General features: G+C 41.1%; 1 protein-coding gene across 10 annotated transcripts in view; it reads right to left on the bottom strand.

Moving 5' to 3' along the window:
* SCML2 (Scm polycomb group protein like 2) overlaps positions 1 to 16,079 on the bottom strand; it is a 70,892-nt gene that overhangs the window by 23,741 nt on the left and 31,072 nt on the right. For 5 of the 10 annotated variants that reach the window (XM_077343130.1, XM_077343129.1, XM_077343133.1 and 2 more), the window contains 3 exons: positions 14,443 to 14,640; positions 8,024 to 8,112; positions 4,593 to 4,836 (listed from right to left, as the gene is read on the bottom strand). In XM_077343130.1, coding sequence (XP_077199245.1) covers positions 4,593 to 4,836; positions 8,024 to 8,112; positions 14,443 to 14,640 — 531 coding nt within the window. The remainder of the gene's footprint in view (positions 1 to 4,592; positions 4,837 to 8,023; positions 8,113 to 14,442; positions 14,641 to 16,079) is intronic. The other 5 variants (XM_077343132.1, XM_077343136.1, XM_077343135.1 and 2 more) reach the window with 1 other exon arrangement.

Genomic DNA, 16,079 nt, shown 5'->3' with positions numbered 1-16,079 from the left:
GATAGCCATCAGACAGTGAGGCTGATTCTGTGAAGGTTCAAGGGGGTGACAGGCTACAGCAGGTGAGCAATAGGATTGTGAGTGTCCTGCATTCTGCTGGGCATTGGACTAGATGAGCCAGGAGGTCACTTCTAACTCTGTTATTCTATGACTAGAGGCAAAGCCCGCTGTATCCAAGAATACAACGGGCGCTAGAGCTTGGCAGTGGGAAGAGGAAGGGGAGGAGTTGTCCAGTCTGTAAGGGCATGGGGTTGAATGTGTGTGTTCTGTGGGAGGTTGTGGTGGCGTAGTGGCAAATGAGGGCATGGGTGTGGAGATATGGGTGTCAATAACCTGTGGTTTGGAATGTTCATTGAGTGTGGGAGAGGACTGACCTTTGGGAATTGTGGCACAGTTGTTACAGATGAGCTTTCCAGAGCCATGTATTCAGATATGTGAAGGGAAAATCAGACTGGAGAATCTTCTTGGGGGAAGATTACATGGCAACTAATCCCCCCCCCCAGTTCTGTGTCATTTCCCTTCTTGTGGGAATTAGGCCACAGACACCGAAATGCCCCTCTGCCCTAATAAACATGGGGTAGTCACAGTACACAGATGTCCACCCTGTTCCTTCTTCTCCATTTTTTCACTGTTGATAAAATGTTATGTGCCCACATGCTTTTTTCATGGTTGCTCCTTAGAAGAACGGATTTTTGTACCCTGTTGTTTACTACCCAAAGGAGTCTCAAAGCAGTTTACAAACACCTTTTCCATTTGTCTCCCCACAATAGTCAACCTGTGAGATATGTGGGGCTGTGAGAGGTCTGAGAGAACTGGGAATGGGCTGCAGTGACCCAGCAGGGCTAAGGTGTCTCAAAGCATTTTCCAATCATCTTCCCTTCCTCTCGCTTTCACTATTTACAGTTTCAGGCTGTAAGCATTTATTTAGATCTTCCTGTACTTTCCAGACTCACAGGACTGATGCTGGTCTGCCTATCTGCACCCCAGAATACAAACAGTTGCTGGTAAGGGCTGGACATAGCTCATAGCCCAGGAGGGACACACCTGCACCACTCCCTCCCAACTGCAGGCAAAAATGGCTGAAGGCTGGACTCTGAGGCACTGTACGATTTTGAAATCCCACCTCCAAACCTCCAGGAATATTTCCAACCCAGGGGTAGCTAACCTCCAGGTGGAGCCTGGAGAGCTCCTGGAATTACAGCTCACCTGCAGAGTATAAAGATCAACTCCCCAGGCAGAAAGGGCTACTTTGGAGAGGGTTGTGGTAGAAAAGAAACATTTAAGGCCTCCCACACAGGTTGTTGTTGTTGAATTGAAAGACCTGAGGTCTACAGGGTTGTTGTGCAGATGAAACAGGAGACAAAAAAAAACAGTTTCATCTGCAGAATAACGCTGTGCAGTGGCCTCAAATCTGCAGGGAGTTGCAAAGCAGAAAGACACATGGCTTGGCTATGTCTAACCCCCGGCCAGAGCAGTATTTTAAGTGAAAAGGGGCTTTTCTGTGGCCTCCCTGTCAGCCAAGTGTTTGGCAAAAGGGGATAGTCCCCCCCCCCTCAAAAGGAAGGCCCTCAGTCTCCCCTGCGTTGCTCTTGGAAATACCTCCCTCCTCTCAGTCAGGGCCTGTCAGAGGCTCTTTCACAGCAGGCCTGAAGGGGGGAGGGGGAGCTCTCTGCAGCCTCCTGCCAGCTCTGTCAGGGTTCTGAGGCAATTTACAGTTGGACTTGACAGTTAGGACAGCCTTGGGGTGAAAAGAGCTGGCACAGCCTGTCCAAGCCCCTTGGCAGCCCTACTGACCTCCTTTCCCTTTGGTGGTCAGAAGCAGACTGGCAGCCATTTCTCCAGATTGCCCCTGGCTGGATGGAATTTTGGTCTGTCCTGAGGAGGGGCCAATCGGAAGGCGCTTTGTGCCTTCCGATTGGCCCCTCCACTTGTCAGTCCAGGGCCATGGGACCAATTGTTGCCCTTCCCCATCACGGACTGAGCCCACCTCAACACTCCTTACTGTTTTATTAAGAGGGAAAAGATTCTATCTAGATTAGATTACTACAATGTACTGTATTTGGGGCTGTCCTTGAAGACTGTTCACTGGTGTGGGTCATAAATACTACTTCACTCCAGCCTTATTCCATCTGCACTGGCTGTTTCTTAGTCTAAAGTGCTAGTACTGACATTCAAGGCCCTGTATGGCTTGGGGCAAGCATATCTGAAGAATCACCTTTTCCCATACAAAACTACCTACCCACCCAGGCACTTTCAGAGGCCCTGCTTCAGTGCTCCCACTATTGGGACCCTATTGAAGCAGGAAAAGCGGCACATAAATATTTAAAATAAATTAAATACTTGTGACGGTTTCCTTATCATAAATAATAGCAGAGAACATCTAATTCCACTCCTTATTCCAGTTCCTATCATAGATTGCTCTCACCAAGGCAGGTCTCACAATCTCCAGCATATTCTTTTTGGTATTCAGTGAGAACCCCCTTTTTACTTTTTCATTAATAAAAAAAGCTGGTTGGATCAAACTCAATTTTTTCTCAATATAATTTATCTATTCCTAAACGTCATTTTTTACAATACATTTTAAGCTAGGTACTATCAACATTTTCCATGATATATTGTAATTAAGTACAGTTATCAAATATTCACTAAATTGTTTCTTAAAAATAACAGAATGGACCATAAATGTACTTTCATGTAAGATATTTGCCAAACATTTTGACACTGCTTAGGGTACATTCAGTAATGTAAGATTACAGTAAACAATAAAAAATGTGTTATGTTATAGACAAAAACTATTTAAAACTTCTTAAAATTAATTTATTCTGTTGGGACTAAAGTAGCATCAAAAGCAGGGCAGATCAAAACATTGAATCTCTCAAGATGAAATTGAAGCACCCTTTTTAATACCAGCAAAACATATTTACCATACAGTAAAATGCAGTTATAACATATCAAAAAGGAAAACAAATACTAACAAGTTACTACATTCTTTGTTCTTTATGTTAATGAATTATTATACTGTATGTAAAAACCTATCAGTCCACAAGTACAAAGAAAATAAGCTTCAATGCCACAGGTAGTAAAACAGCAGGTACATGTTTTTTACAGAGTGAAATTTTCTCCTTTTTTAGCAAGTGATATCTATCACTTATTATGCAGGCTAGCAATGCAATAGGGTTTCCTACCTTTGTATTCCAGAAATAGAAATATCATTTATATCAGCCACTGAGTAGGTTCAAGACCCAACCCAACATGCCTGCTTTTTTAGCAAGACTGAGACTGAAAAAGCAAATCTGTAACAAAACCCACAAATGGGTACTGAATTGTGCTAGCAAATCAGAATGAAGCTATTTGCATTTGTTGGATTAACAGAAAGGGAAAGGGGGAGGCAACAGAGTGGAGAAAACTGCTAAAGCAATTCACTTATTGTCTGTAGACTCTACTGGCAGAGATCATCAGTCACCTGCCTATACTACCCTCACCCCTGCCTTCAGGAGAAGATCAAAGGTTAGATGGGGTCAAAGAATTTCGAAAGAAGTGAAAGGACATGCAAAGAAATCTAATTGCCAACTCATTTAATCTGCAGACAAAGCTGACCCAACTGGGCCACAGATGTTAAAACCCTTGAAAAAGTTGGTTGAGCTCAACAAGACTTTTAAAAACTCAATTAAAAAGGGAGAATGGCAGACAGTGTTTGTAATTAATATACAGTGTATATTTGGAAAGGGAAGGATCGAAAGAAAGAGCAGCATGTTTGCTCTTTTCAGAATTCTATTTTGCATCACAATGCTCCTCTCAAATCCACAAACAAAACAAAGCATTTAGTTTCTAGCTGTCCTGGCAGAACAATTAAGGTATCAAACATTTAGGACTCTTGTATGCAATCTCCTGTCATGTCTTCAACCCTAAGCAATGACTTTAACTATAGGCTTTTGAAATATAACATCCTCTTAACCTGAGCAATAATGTATCATTGCAACCACCATGAAAATGAGAGATAGTGGAAGCAAACAGCGCTATCATGCATTTCACACATTAGAATGCTGATGTAGTTGCTCAGATAAATATTTATGCTATCTATACCAGAAATTAGGATGCTAACCCTTTGATCATATTTACCCTTTTAATTGCTGTTGCATTCAATTATGACCAAAACATTCTCCCCTAAACCCATGAAAAGGAAATAATGATTGGTCAAGGCTAGAAAAATATCACAAATCCATAAACTGGTTACATCATCAAGATCCATATTTCAAGTTTTCAAGTTTTTGCCAGGGAGCTACATGTCTCTGTTGCTGCAAAAATTGGTTGCATCTGTGCATTTGTATAGGGATTACACAACGCCTACATGTGCCTCTAACTCACCCTAAAAGCAGTTCTGTGTGTGTGTGTGTACAGAACAACTTTAAATTATGGAGTGCAACCATGACTCAGGGATACAGCATCTGCTTCAGGTCCCAGGTTCATTCCCTGACATCTCCGGGTTGAAGCACTATGAGCTGGCTGGATTCGGGAGTGATGGTTAAGAAATCAAATAATAAATAAAGGATTAGGTTGTATGTGGTTCAATATGGTATTTATCAATTTCTTACCATTATTCCCCGGTGGCTGTAGAGCATCTCTTGTTAAATCACACCATCCAACTGGAAAGATATCCCGGGAATCATATTTGCACCAATAGTCAAATGCCCCTCGCCAGCCATCAAAGGTAATAAAAATTTCATCTCCTTTAACATCGCTAATTGTTGCAGGGCATATTAAAAAAGGGTTTTTTCTGTCTATTGCTTCTAGTTTCATTCCAACTTTAAAACAATTTAGAGAAGGCTTTGGTGGTTCCTACAAATAAAAAGAACCATGTGTTTATGTGAAACTGAAATCTTTAAAATATACATTTTTTATAACCATATGGCCTAAAAATACTCATGTTCCAAATGGGATGCTGACTAGACACAATACGTGGGCATTGTCTTCACCTTTTCTATTGACCTCCTGCTCCAATGAGAGTGATTTTTTTTTAATGCAAGAGATGTGTTTTCACTTTCTAAGACAGCTATCAAGCAACAATTAAAGGCAGTATAACAATAATGGTTCTAGTTCCCTCCTCAAAGGAACAAAAGTTACAGTGTTCGTGAAAAGGAACAATAGTTTTCAGTGTCACACTTGTCAATGTCAAAGGGGCCGGGAACTGAAGTTCTGAAGGCCATCAAGGCTTAACTGAAGCACATTTGTAAACTAGCAGGAGACTCTCTTATAAAGCCATTCAAACTTGCATAATGTGGCTTCAATGGATGCTCAAATGATGAATTACTACCATGATGGAGTCTTCCCTCCGTCTTCTTTTAACATTTCAAATTGTTAAGTTAGTTTGTGACTCTGAGAGGGAGGGCTAGCATTTTAATGTTAAGGTATAATGAATATTACACTGATTTTTAAAAAGTAAGACTTCAATGCCGTTCGACAAGACAAACGTAACATTATTAGTCTTCTTGCAGTTTAAGCATGCTGTTTTCTTTTTTCCACATTGGCCCTTTCACTTCATAAAGCCCAGACTTGTACTGTTCTAGCTATGGTAATTCAGTAAGTATGTTATGCATCAAGAGGTAGGAAAAGAGGACGAAAGCTGAGACAATTTATGACAAAGGAAGGAGAGGGTATTAGTTGTAAATCCATTTAGCATATGGTATTTGTTGTGGATATAGTTCCCATTTTTCCTCTGGTGCTTTTCACATGACCTCTTGCCTGACAAACTCTGCCTAATCTATTTCATCTCCCTTCTCTGCTCTTCCTGTATCTTAGTTATTTTATGTATCTGGGTTTTACTGGCTTACCAGCCTTAGCTGCTTTCTCTGTATAATGGGAGATTTCTGGACACACGCACCACCATGCACGTTGGCACACAATAAAGTTCATTTACACACATTAAAGCATTCTTTAACAGAAATAATATTTTAATTAGAATAGGAACAGCATAACTGACTACTTTTGTCAATGGACCAGCCCAAGAATCCATCATAAAAGAAGATAATGTAAAAAAAATTAAATGGTATTTACTGCTGCTAATTTTCAGCAAAATTCCACTGTTTGCTTAAATAACAAAATTCCTTAAACGTAACAAACATGAGATACTGTTTATGTATTAAAATATGATGGTAGGGGTCATATTATACAATCTGAGTAAGACTGATAAATCATGAAAAGGAAGAAATGTATTATATATTTCTTTAAAGTATGGTACATTTTATGAACAGTCTATGTATTTGAAAGCACTGCCCACAATCTTCAGAGACCAATTGTTTACATACTATTTTTGTCTTCCTAGGTCTGCTTTCTTGGACTAATCCCCATTTCCACATAACACTGATGCTGGCCAGGGCTGATCTGGGGCAGGCCCAGGTCCACATAACACAGACGCTGGCCAGCCCCCCTCCCGAGCCTGACATCTGACAGTCAGATTTAAAGTCAGGTTGGAGAAACACAGACCCTATAAGTTACAAATTGTAACACGTCATTTAGCCCATAGCACATACATGGGTCAAATCATTTATTTATTATTATTTAAACTTTTATTACACCCTATCTCAACTCAGAACAGATAACAACCTAGTTAAAAGCACATAAATGAAATTCTAAAATACAAAAAAAAATTCAGATCAAAATTACCTACATAAAATTAAGCTCCAATATTGCCCATAAAGTTTCCGATAATGGGATTGGGGAGGGGTACAGTAAGATGCAATTGACCTCAATCAACTGCATCTAATGAAGAATGCAGAGGCACTCCTAAAACCACTTTATTAAGAAGTATACCACTGCTTTAGGAAACTGCAGGGGTTGCTTTCAACTAAACGTGCTTCGGCTCAGGCAAACCCAAAGTTCTGGAGCTTACGTCCTAAGAACCAAGTTAAAAGTTATTTTTAAAAGCTTCCTTGAATTTGTGTGCCAAAGAGAACAGTATAATAAACTGGAATCTTGAACAAACAAGTGATCCACACAATGGTCACTTCCAGGTTGGATAACTTGCTCTATGCGGGCCTGCCCTTGTCCCTGAACTGGAAGCAGCAATGGGTCCAAAATACAGCAGCTCTGGTTCTTATGCATTAGTTTCAAACTGAATTCTGGGTCAGGTTCAAGGTCCTGATTTTACCCTTTCAGGTGATACATGGCCTGGGTACCACGTACCTACCTAATGGACTGCCTGCCTGACTACCCCTGAAGGGCTCTGCACTTGGCCAATTCAAACAGGCTATAAATCCCTGGGCCTTGGGAGGTATGTTTGACTTCAACCAGGGCCAGGACCTCTTCAGTTCTAGCCCCTGCATGGTGGAATGAGCTCTTCAGGGCCTTCAGGAATTAACTCAATATTGAAGAGCCTTTGTTGTGGATATAGAAGATGGAGCTCTTCTGCCAATCATGTGTTGGGGCCAATAACTATTAACTAGTAAAATCTTCGAGACAGCCCCCTCCTATGACGGAATCCTCCTGGAAGTGAGAAATATTACTGACAAGTGTTTTGATACAGGAATGTTTTAATTGGCTTTTATTTTATTTTGTAATTGTGTTAAAGAGCCTCTTGTGGCGCAGAGTGGTAAGGCAGCTGTCTGACAGCTTTGCCCATGAGGCTGGGAGTTCGATCCCAGCAGCCGGCTCAAGGTTGACTCAGCCTTCCATCCTTCCGAGGTCGGTAAAATGAGTACCCAGCTTGCTGGGGGGTAAACGGTAATGACTGGGGAAGGCACTGGCAAACCACCCCGTATTGAGTCTGCCAAGAAAACGCTAGAGGGCGTCACCCCAAGGGTCAGACATGACTCGGTGCTTGCACAGGGGATACCTTTACCTTTACCTTTACCTTTAATTGTGTTAATGTTTTAAACTCTATGTAACTATTATTTGTTATCTGCTCCAACCCAGTTTGCCAGGAGAGGCGGCATATGTATCTAATCTCAATAATAAATAAAATAAATGAAGCTGAAAATCCTATTGTGGAAAGTTTCTATAAAAGACAAATAAGATATTTTAGCATCACCTTCTTAAAGAATGCTGCAGGTGCCATGTCAGCGCCATTTAGTGTTCTTAAGAGAAACATTGGCCAAGAAGATGCATTCATCTGGAATCCTATATTGACAAAAGTAAATGGTGCATACAGATTAGCAAAGCAGAGCTTCATAAATGGTATTATTTTCACCACAAGTACATCTGAACTAAAAAACAGATGATGACTTTGCACTACGAAATGTAACTATAAGCAATACTAAACTTCTACTGCGATACATAGAAATGGAATATGTTTAATTACTATTAAAAGAATAGGATGCTGGAACCAGAAGGTTCCATGCCACTTGGGAAAGTTTGCTCTTATATAAAGCTAGCAGAAGACAATTATATACAAAATTAGCTCCCACTCCATCAATGAACAAGCTATAAGCTGGTGAATAAGTGTTTCAAAATGTGCTCAGCATCAGCTCCCTAGAATCTAGCTCATCAGAAACAAATAGAAGAACACATCTTCTGGCACATGAGTTAAAATGGAAGTCCTCTGTGAGTCCTGCACCCCTAGGTCACCCAGTTCATGTCATGTGGAATAATCAAATCAAGTTCTCCAGATTAGAACCCAACGCTCCTAACCACTACACCACACTCTTATGGCATCTTAACAACTAACATATTACTTATGGCATAAGCTTGTGCGGCTCTGAAGTTCACTATCAGATAGAGAAGTGTTGCATTCAGTTACATATCTACAAAGCTACAAACACAAGTACAGATGTCACTGCTAACTGAATATGTTGTTTCTTTTTAAATGTACGGTGTTTATACCCTGACCCTCTATAAAAGCAACTATACATTAAAACAAGAAAAACCATCAGGTTTAAAATGTCAGAATCATAAATACTCTGGGCCATTCCACACCAGGATCTATGTAACAAATTGGTTGTGGAACGAAAAAACGCCATTTTAAATAGTGGAATTCGTCGTTATGCATACCTGCCTTTGTAGTGGAATCCAGTTTCTATAGTTTCCCACAGGTTTCCAGTCTCGGCAAAAATCGCTAGCCAGGAAGCGATATTGCCGAGCTTTGTCCTACCCCTGGCCGTCAATCAAACGAGCAGCCAATGGGCGGCCGTTATCATGCTCCCGAAAAGCCCCTTTCCCTTTAAGGAAGGTTTTTTAAAAAAAAAACCCCACACACGTTGCAACGAATCTGCGTTGATTCGTTGCAACAGAGAGACCCATCTAGCTAGCAGGTGGTGTTTGAGCTGCCGTTTCATCGTTGCCACGTTCCCCCCGAGTGGAAAGAAAATCCCCCCCCCACGCACGGGCACGATTTTTGGCCGAAAATAGAGTGAAAAATAAAGGGAAAATAAACCAGCAAACGGGGCTGTGTGTTGCTTGGTGCTTGGTGACTTTAAACAGCTCTGGGGAGGGACTGCAGCCGGGGAAGCCTCGCTGGGTAAACGAAGGCTCGCCGGTGCGTTGATCTCTGCTCGCTCCGAGAAAAAAAAATGGCGATCGCTTCGCCGGAAGATCAGAGGAGAGAGCCAGGGGGAGGGACTTTGCAGAAACCGCAACAATGGTAACGCACAGAACTTTCCTGCTAGTGTTGCAGATTGGTTGCAAGAGTGTAGTGCCTTCCGGACGGTGAATCCACTTTTTGGGATTTCCCTGAAAGCACTACAACAAAGCGCTTTTTGCGGATCGGTTTCAGGAGTGTTGCAGATTGTCAACGACGTTGTGCATAACAGCAAATCAGTAGCAATTTCAATTTGCAACCATTGTGCAATTTTGAACGATTGCGGAATGGCCCTCTAAAAAATTTATTAAAAACAGCACAAGTACTCTCCCTATTGAAGGTTACCTGGTACCCACTCTACTAGGACCAGGCAAAAGCATTTTTTCGCTATCCTTGCTTTTAACTGAGTAGTTCCATCCATTTAGTTATTGTTTGCAATAGCCCGGGGACTAGAAACAGGCCACTTTAGGAATAGTAGTTTATGCTGCCATTATGGCCTCTTTGCTTAATCTATTTCTGGTTTTAATAGTGATAACTTTAATGGGGCTATTTTAGTTTTATGGTATTATTGTGAGATTTAAAATTTATTTATATTTTGATTACTAGGCCACCCTTCCATGCAAGCAGACTTGGAGCGCCTTATCCAACATATAATACATTGAAATCACCTTTAGATATTATTTAAAATTCTTAACATTCCAATTACAGCTTCCACAGCTCCCATGCCTTTCTGATTGTCTTGTCTACAGGTATTATAGAATTCCACAGACAAAGGATGCTGTAGTTGGGAGGAAAATGGGAAGGGCATGGAAAAGAGGGGGAATCAGGTAGGGAGGCCCACAGTTTTCATTAGTCCTAGCCTCAACCACAGGCCTGGTAAAAGCATGCCTTTTCACAGACTCTGTGGAACTCCATTAGCTCCGTCAAGGCCCCAGTCCCTACTAGCATCTCATTCCACCAGTCAGAAGCCAGGGGCAAGAAGTTCCTGCTCTGGTTGAGTCCAGTTGGATTTCTCTGGGGCCAGGGATCTCCAAGAAGTTTATACTGAGAGAGTGTAACTCTCTTTAGGAGACATACTGGGAGCAGTCCTGCAGGTAGTTGCCTAGTGAGTCTTGGGCAAGTCTCTGGAGAAATAGCATATGAGCTTTCTAACTAACTAACTAAACACAGAACTTTAAAAACAAAGTAGAGTTTCTACCTAATACAAAGTTTGCAAAAAAGTCCATCTTCTTGCTTGCTTTTATTTTAGAGGTTCAATGGATAGGAAAGGTGTGTGTTATTTTTAAAGAACCAACCATAAAGTAGAAGGTTTTGTGCAAATGCTACCTCCAAAAGAGTCCAGACAAATTAACTCTTTCCACCAAATTCTGGGTATTTTGCATTCAACATAAACTCAGACATTTTGAGATCAAGAAGTGGGCTAAGATTTCCTGGACTGTCCTATAACGATATGAAATAGCTTTACAATGGACCAACAAGTGTAGATGGGTTTATTTACTATCCTTCACTCATCTGCCCCTTTTGGCACTTGTCAAGTAACAGATGGAATCTAGGCATCAAAAATTTTGAGGTTTTTTTGATCTGCCCCAGCTTATAAAATGAAGCTTTTGACTGCTAAGATTCTCAAAAATCCTTTTCCCACTGGGAAAAAATGGTGCAATGGCCCTTTTAATATTCCATGGAATAACCAGCATTTCACCCAAAAATCTTGGGGTTCAGGTGCAGCACCGAATGCACTCCCTGTTTGCTGCGTGTTTTGGGAATGCTACTAAAACTGGTTTTCCCCCAGTCCCATGGGAGGGAATTTGCGGTAACCTAAAGTGGAAGCTCAAAAGAGTCTTGGGAGGGGGTAATAAGTAGTGATGTGTAACATGAGATCATTGTGACCCAATAACTATGGCTTAAAAAAAATTACAGACACTATATGGGGAGAAGGGGAGAGGCAATTGAGGCCCCAGAATGCTTGATTGAAAGGGCACACTTAAAAGAAAGGTGCAAGCAGGCATCATTTTTTCCAAGGCCTCAGTTATTTGGCATTGCTCCTGAGAAGGGTTTGGAAGTGGAAGGTGAGCTGCATGGCAAATGGAAGAGGGGAGAGTTTGGGCACCTTTTCTATGGGAAGGGGAAGGAAGGAAGGAAGGAAGGGGGTAAGATTTTTTAATGTCTCATTGGGTTTTTGAGCCTGCTAATGCAGGCTTTGGTGAAAAGGGGGTTATGTTCCTTTTATATTGTGTTAGTATGCAATTGCGTTAATATGCATACTCAGCTTTAAAAAAATGGGAGGCAAGATGGGACTGCCTCCCACCCTTCCAAGAAAATCATGGAAGGCCGGACCAGCTGTCCACGGCTCTGAAGTAAATGTGAAAGGCATGATGCAAAATCAATCCTCACTATTGCCATTCAGAGACAACACATGCAGAAAGCGAGGCTCAAATTCGATGTGAACTTAGAGAGACCAAGGAAACCTTGAGAAAAAAGACAACTGCAGAAACAGTCAAAACAAAGAACAAAACACTGTCTGTTCATTATAAAGCAGATTCATGTCTATATATTTTTTAAATAAAATGCTTAAAATGGTTTTAAAGATAATGCGGAAGACTGTAGAGATGGTTTTTCTTGGAGTTCCTAAACATATCCTAAACTTTAAAACAACTATGTTTTGAACATTATAGTAATTTGTAACCATGCTGACTGGGGGAAGGAAGGCAAAAAGTGGAGATATTTTCACTTTTCAGAAATGTGCCAGCCCACAAAATTATCACACTGAAATTTGCTGCATAACCTCATCACTACTAGGTGAATTCACATTAAAAATATTACTGAACATACTTGTATGTAAGAAATAAAGGGTATTTGTACTTGTATGTAAGAAATAAGAAATTACTAAAACTTTGGAAATGTCCTATAAATGTACAGTTAGCAATTATGGTATTTTGCCAATTTTGGCATACTGCAAGTATTCATTTTTGATACTTTGAGCCTTAACATGAGTCTTCAGTAACTATTGGAACTTGATCTACGGAAACAAGAATTACCCACTTTTTAACTTTAAAATATATTTAAAGGAGCACTGTCATGTCCCAAGTAAAATAAGTTCTTAAAATATGGAATGTAGCTACATTTCAATATATGTAAAGACTAGATCCCAATACCAGTACGCTATTTTTCAGATACACTAAATACTTTCAGGTCCAATAGCCTGAGAAAATATACCAGTTTAAAAAAAGTTTAAAGCACAGTGCAGGAGAAGCTGGTCCCAAGATGTGCTGTGCCACTACTAGGAAATTCTGGGAATGGTTAAACCAGGCTGTACAAGAAGCTAGCTCCACACCAAATTAGGAGGAATAATATGATTTCCCTTGCAAAGCTGATCCTTGGGCTGTCAAATAACCTGTTCCTGCATCTCCATTGTTTTTAGATCTACCAGTCATTCCAATATATCCAGGATTTTCTCACAATTTTTTTTACCCATAAGACATTTTTCTGGTACCTTTTTGGCTTGGGTAGATTCAAATGCACATCTGTAGCTATAACCACACTTGTAGCAATGAATAACACAATGTGTGGGAAGGACTCATGTTAACATTGAATATACTGGTAGGCTGCTTCATTTGGTTAAAGTTCTAGTATCATGAAACAGATGAAAATCTTCCCTTTGTAATGCTTCCTCCATATCCACACTATTCATAATTTTACAAATCTCTATCATGTCACCTTTTTTGTAAACTAAAAAATCCACAATACTTTAGCCTTTCCTCATAGAGGAACTTTGGCTGTCTGTTTTATGTCATTTCCATTTATACAATATCCTTTTTAAGATGGGTAAATAAGGAGTTTTGCATAGTATTTCAAATGCAGCATTGCAACAAATTTACAGATCTATTCTGGCACTGATAGTTTCATTTTAAAATACTTTCTTAATAAGGCCCAAGTCACTGCAGCTGTATAACCCTATGGCCATAGACTATAATGGGAATGTCGACGCTCCCACCTTTCCCGGGGCTGGGGGTGGGTAGGGTAGGGTAGGGGTTTGAGGTACAGCCTCAAAACTTTCAGGGTAGCTCTGGGAGGCTCTTCTCCGACTCCCCTCCAAATTTAAAAATGATTGGTCCAAGAGGTCCACACCCAAGGACTCCTGAATAGGGTGCCCCCATCCCTCCATTATATCCATTGGATAGTCATCTTTCGAGAGAGACGTTTTGTTGAATGAAATATTATTTTATTTCTGGCATTGCCTACACGCGTGTTTGCCTACTCGTTACTCTAGGAAGTTCACCATTAAAAAAAAGTAATTCTCGTCCCCGGGGACAAGGAAAAGGGAGGCGGGAGCAAGGATGGGATGCTGCAGATGACTTTAGCGCATTTGAGCCTCCATACCTTCCTTCTGCTGGTTGCCTGCTGGTTGCTCTCTGGTAGCTAGTGCTTTTTAGGATGGTGAATCCACTTTTTAGGATTCCCAGAGAAGCACTTTAAAATGGAGGATGTAGCAAGCAGTCAGTGTGCCAGACGTTGGTTGTGGGCAACGTCATGTGAAGGGCTGGAATATTCAGCTTGTATTTGACTGGCATAATGCTACATTTAAAGGGTGCAGAAACTACCCACCACAATCCAAAAATCACTTTCTCTTCACTGTATAAATGGTTAGGATTTTATGCACCAACATGTATAGTTTTGCACTTTGAATCTCATTTGCCTTTGGGATTTTTTCTTATTCACCCAATGTGAAAAGATCCTTTTGGCATTCTTTAGGGCTGTATTTAAGTGACAGGAACCCTCCATTTCGTTGGACTAAGATCTATACCATCTTAGATGCACAAACAGCTCATTTCTGCCATATACATGGAAATCATGAAATGTGGTTTAGGGCCACTTGTAGCAAAAAGGATGTGAGTGGCAGAAGAACGCACAGGAGTGGAGGCAGAGTTCAGACTTACTGATTCTTTCCTCCACAGTGATGCTGAACCCATTAAGATGATCTGCCCCAGGCTCCTGGTGGATTCCTGTTGGCACTTGGTTACTGACACTTCTTTGTAGGCTCTGACCACTCTCAGCAAAAGGGACATGACCTGGGCTGTGTAGACAATCACCCCTTAAGCGACTCTTCCTCCAGAGCCAAGAAGCGGAGCTGATAGCTATGAAACATGAGGGACAAGAGCTAGAGCACCAATGGCAGAAAATTCTGAGCAAGACTGATAGAACACTACAAACCATTTCAGAATCTCACCTAAGGTGATGATGATGGTGGAAAGACAACACTTCTCTGTCATCATTGCATATGCATGAAATCATCCAGTTGAATGGTTTCATGTGGTTCTGGAATTTTTACATCAAAGTTCTCAGGATTAGGACTCTGACTACACAAAGGCCTGCTGTGATCAATTTGTCAATAACTTTTCAGACAAAATCACCTAGATTCACTCTGGATTAGATGCCAACATTTATATATGTCCAAATGTTGTACCTTGACATCTGCTTATCTGATTTATATGGATACTTTTTAACTTGTGGATCCCAAAAACACAAACAATATCCTCGGGCAGGTGAGACCTATCACTAGTGTTCTCAACCCTTGTTCTTCCAGGCTGATAAAAGCTACCAGGGGGGACTGGTAGAGTAGCTAAGGGGAGTGGCAAATGCTTCCTTGAGAATGGGAGTTGTGCTGCTTAACAGAATTTCCAGACAGTCTCCAGACTTTCATTTTTGGGCAAGGTGCTGGTGCTTCTCAGATTCAGGAGCTTTTGGAAGAGAGTGATGTTTTGGGCCCATTTCAATATAGCTTCAGGTTGGAATTGGGAAAAGAGACTGCCTAGGCAGAGGAATGTGACACTACTAGATCTCACAGAAATGTTCAATGCTATCAACTCTAGTATCCTACTGAGCCACATCTCAGCACTGGTACTAAAAGGCAACTGTTTAATAGTTGTTCAAGTCCTTTCTGAGGGAGGGTGTCAGTATCAGAAGATAGTGTCATGGATTTCTGTACTGGATGTGGTCTGTGGAGTGCCACAGACATAGAAATTATCTCCCATGCTACTTAAACTGCACCCATTCCTGGTGCAGTCTGATCTAATCATAGCAATCCATGACTTAGTTTCATCTAAACTGGAATATTCCAATTACTTCAGGCTATCCTTGAAGAGTGTTTGGAAATTTCAGTCAGTGTAGAAATCTGCAACTAGACTGCTAGTTATATATGACAACCAGCAGTCTGGGAGCATATGACTTCAATTACAACTGGGGGCATATGACTTCAATACCAGAGCAATTAAAATAGCTACCAATCCATTCCAGAGGCCAATTCAAGGTACTGGCTTTCTCCTTTATAGCCCTGCCTTGGAACTAAGATATCTGTGGGAACGTATTCTCCCTGGAAATTAAGATCTCCTGGCTAATTCAAAAAGATCATCTGGTGGGCACACGAGGGCCCTTTCAGTGGCAGTCCCAGAATTATGGAACTAGCAAAATAGCACATTGTGATTTAAAATACAGTGGGTACTAGCCTTCTCTTCCCCCACCCTGGACAGGCTTGTGGAGCCTGGAGAAGCCACACCTTCTTAGGGTGAGGGGGGGA

Source organism: Paroedura picta, chromosome 6 (assembly GCF_049243985.1).
Source record: "Paroedura picta isolate Pp20150507F chromosome 6, Ppicta_v3.0, whole genome shotgun sequence".
NCBI lineage: Eukaryota > Metazoa > Chordata > Lepidosauria > Squamata > Gekkonidae > Paroedura > Paroedura picta.
Note: the sequence above shows the minus strand (reverse complement) of the source record. Positions and strands in the feature narration are given on the sequence as shown.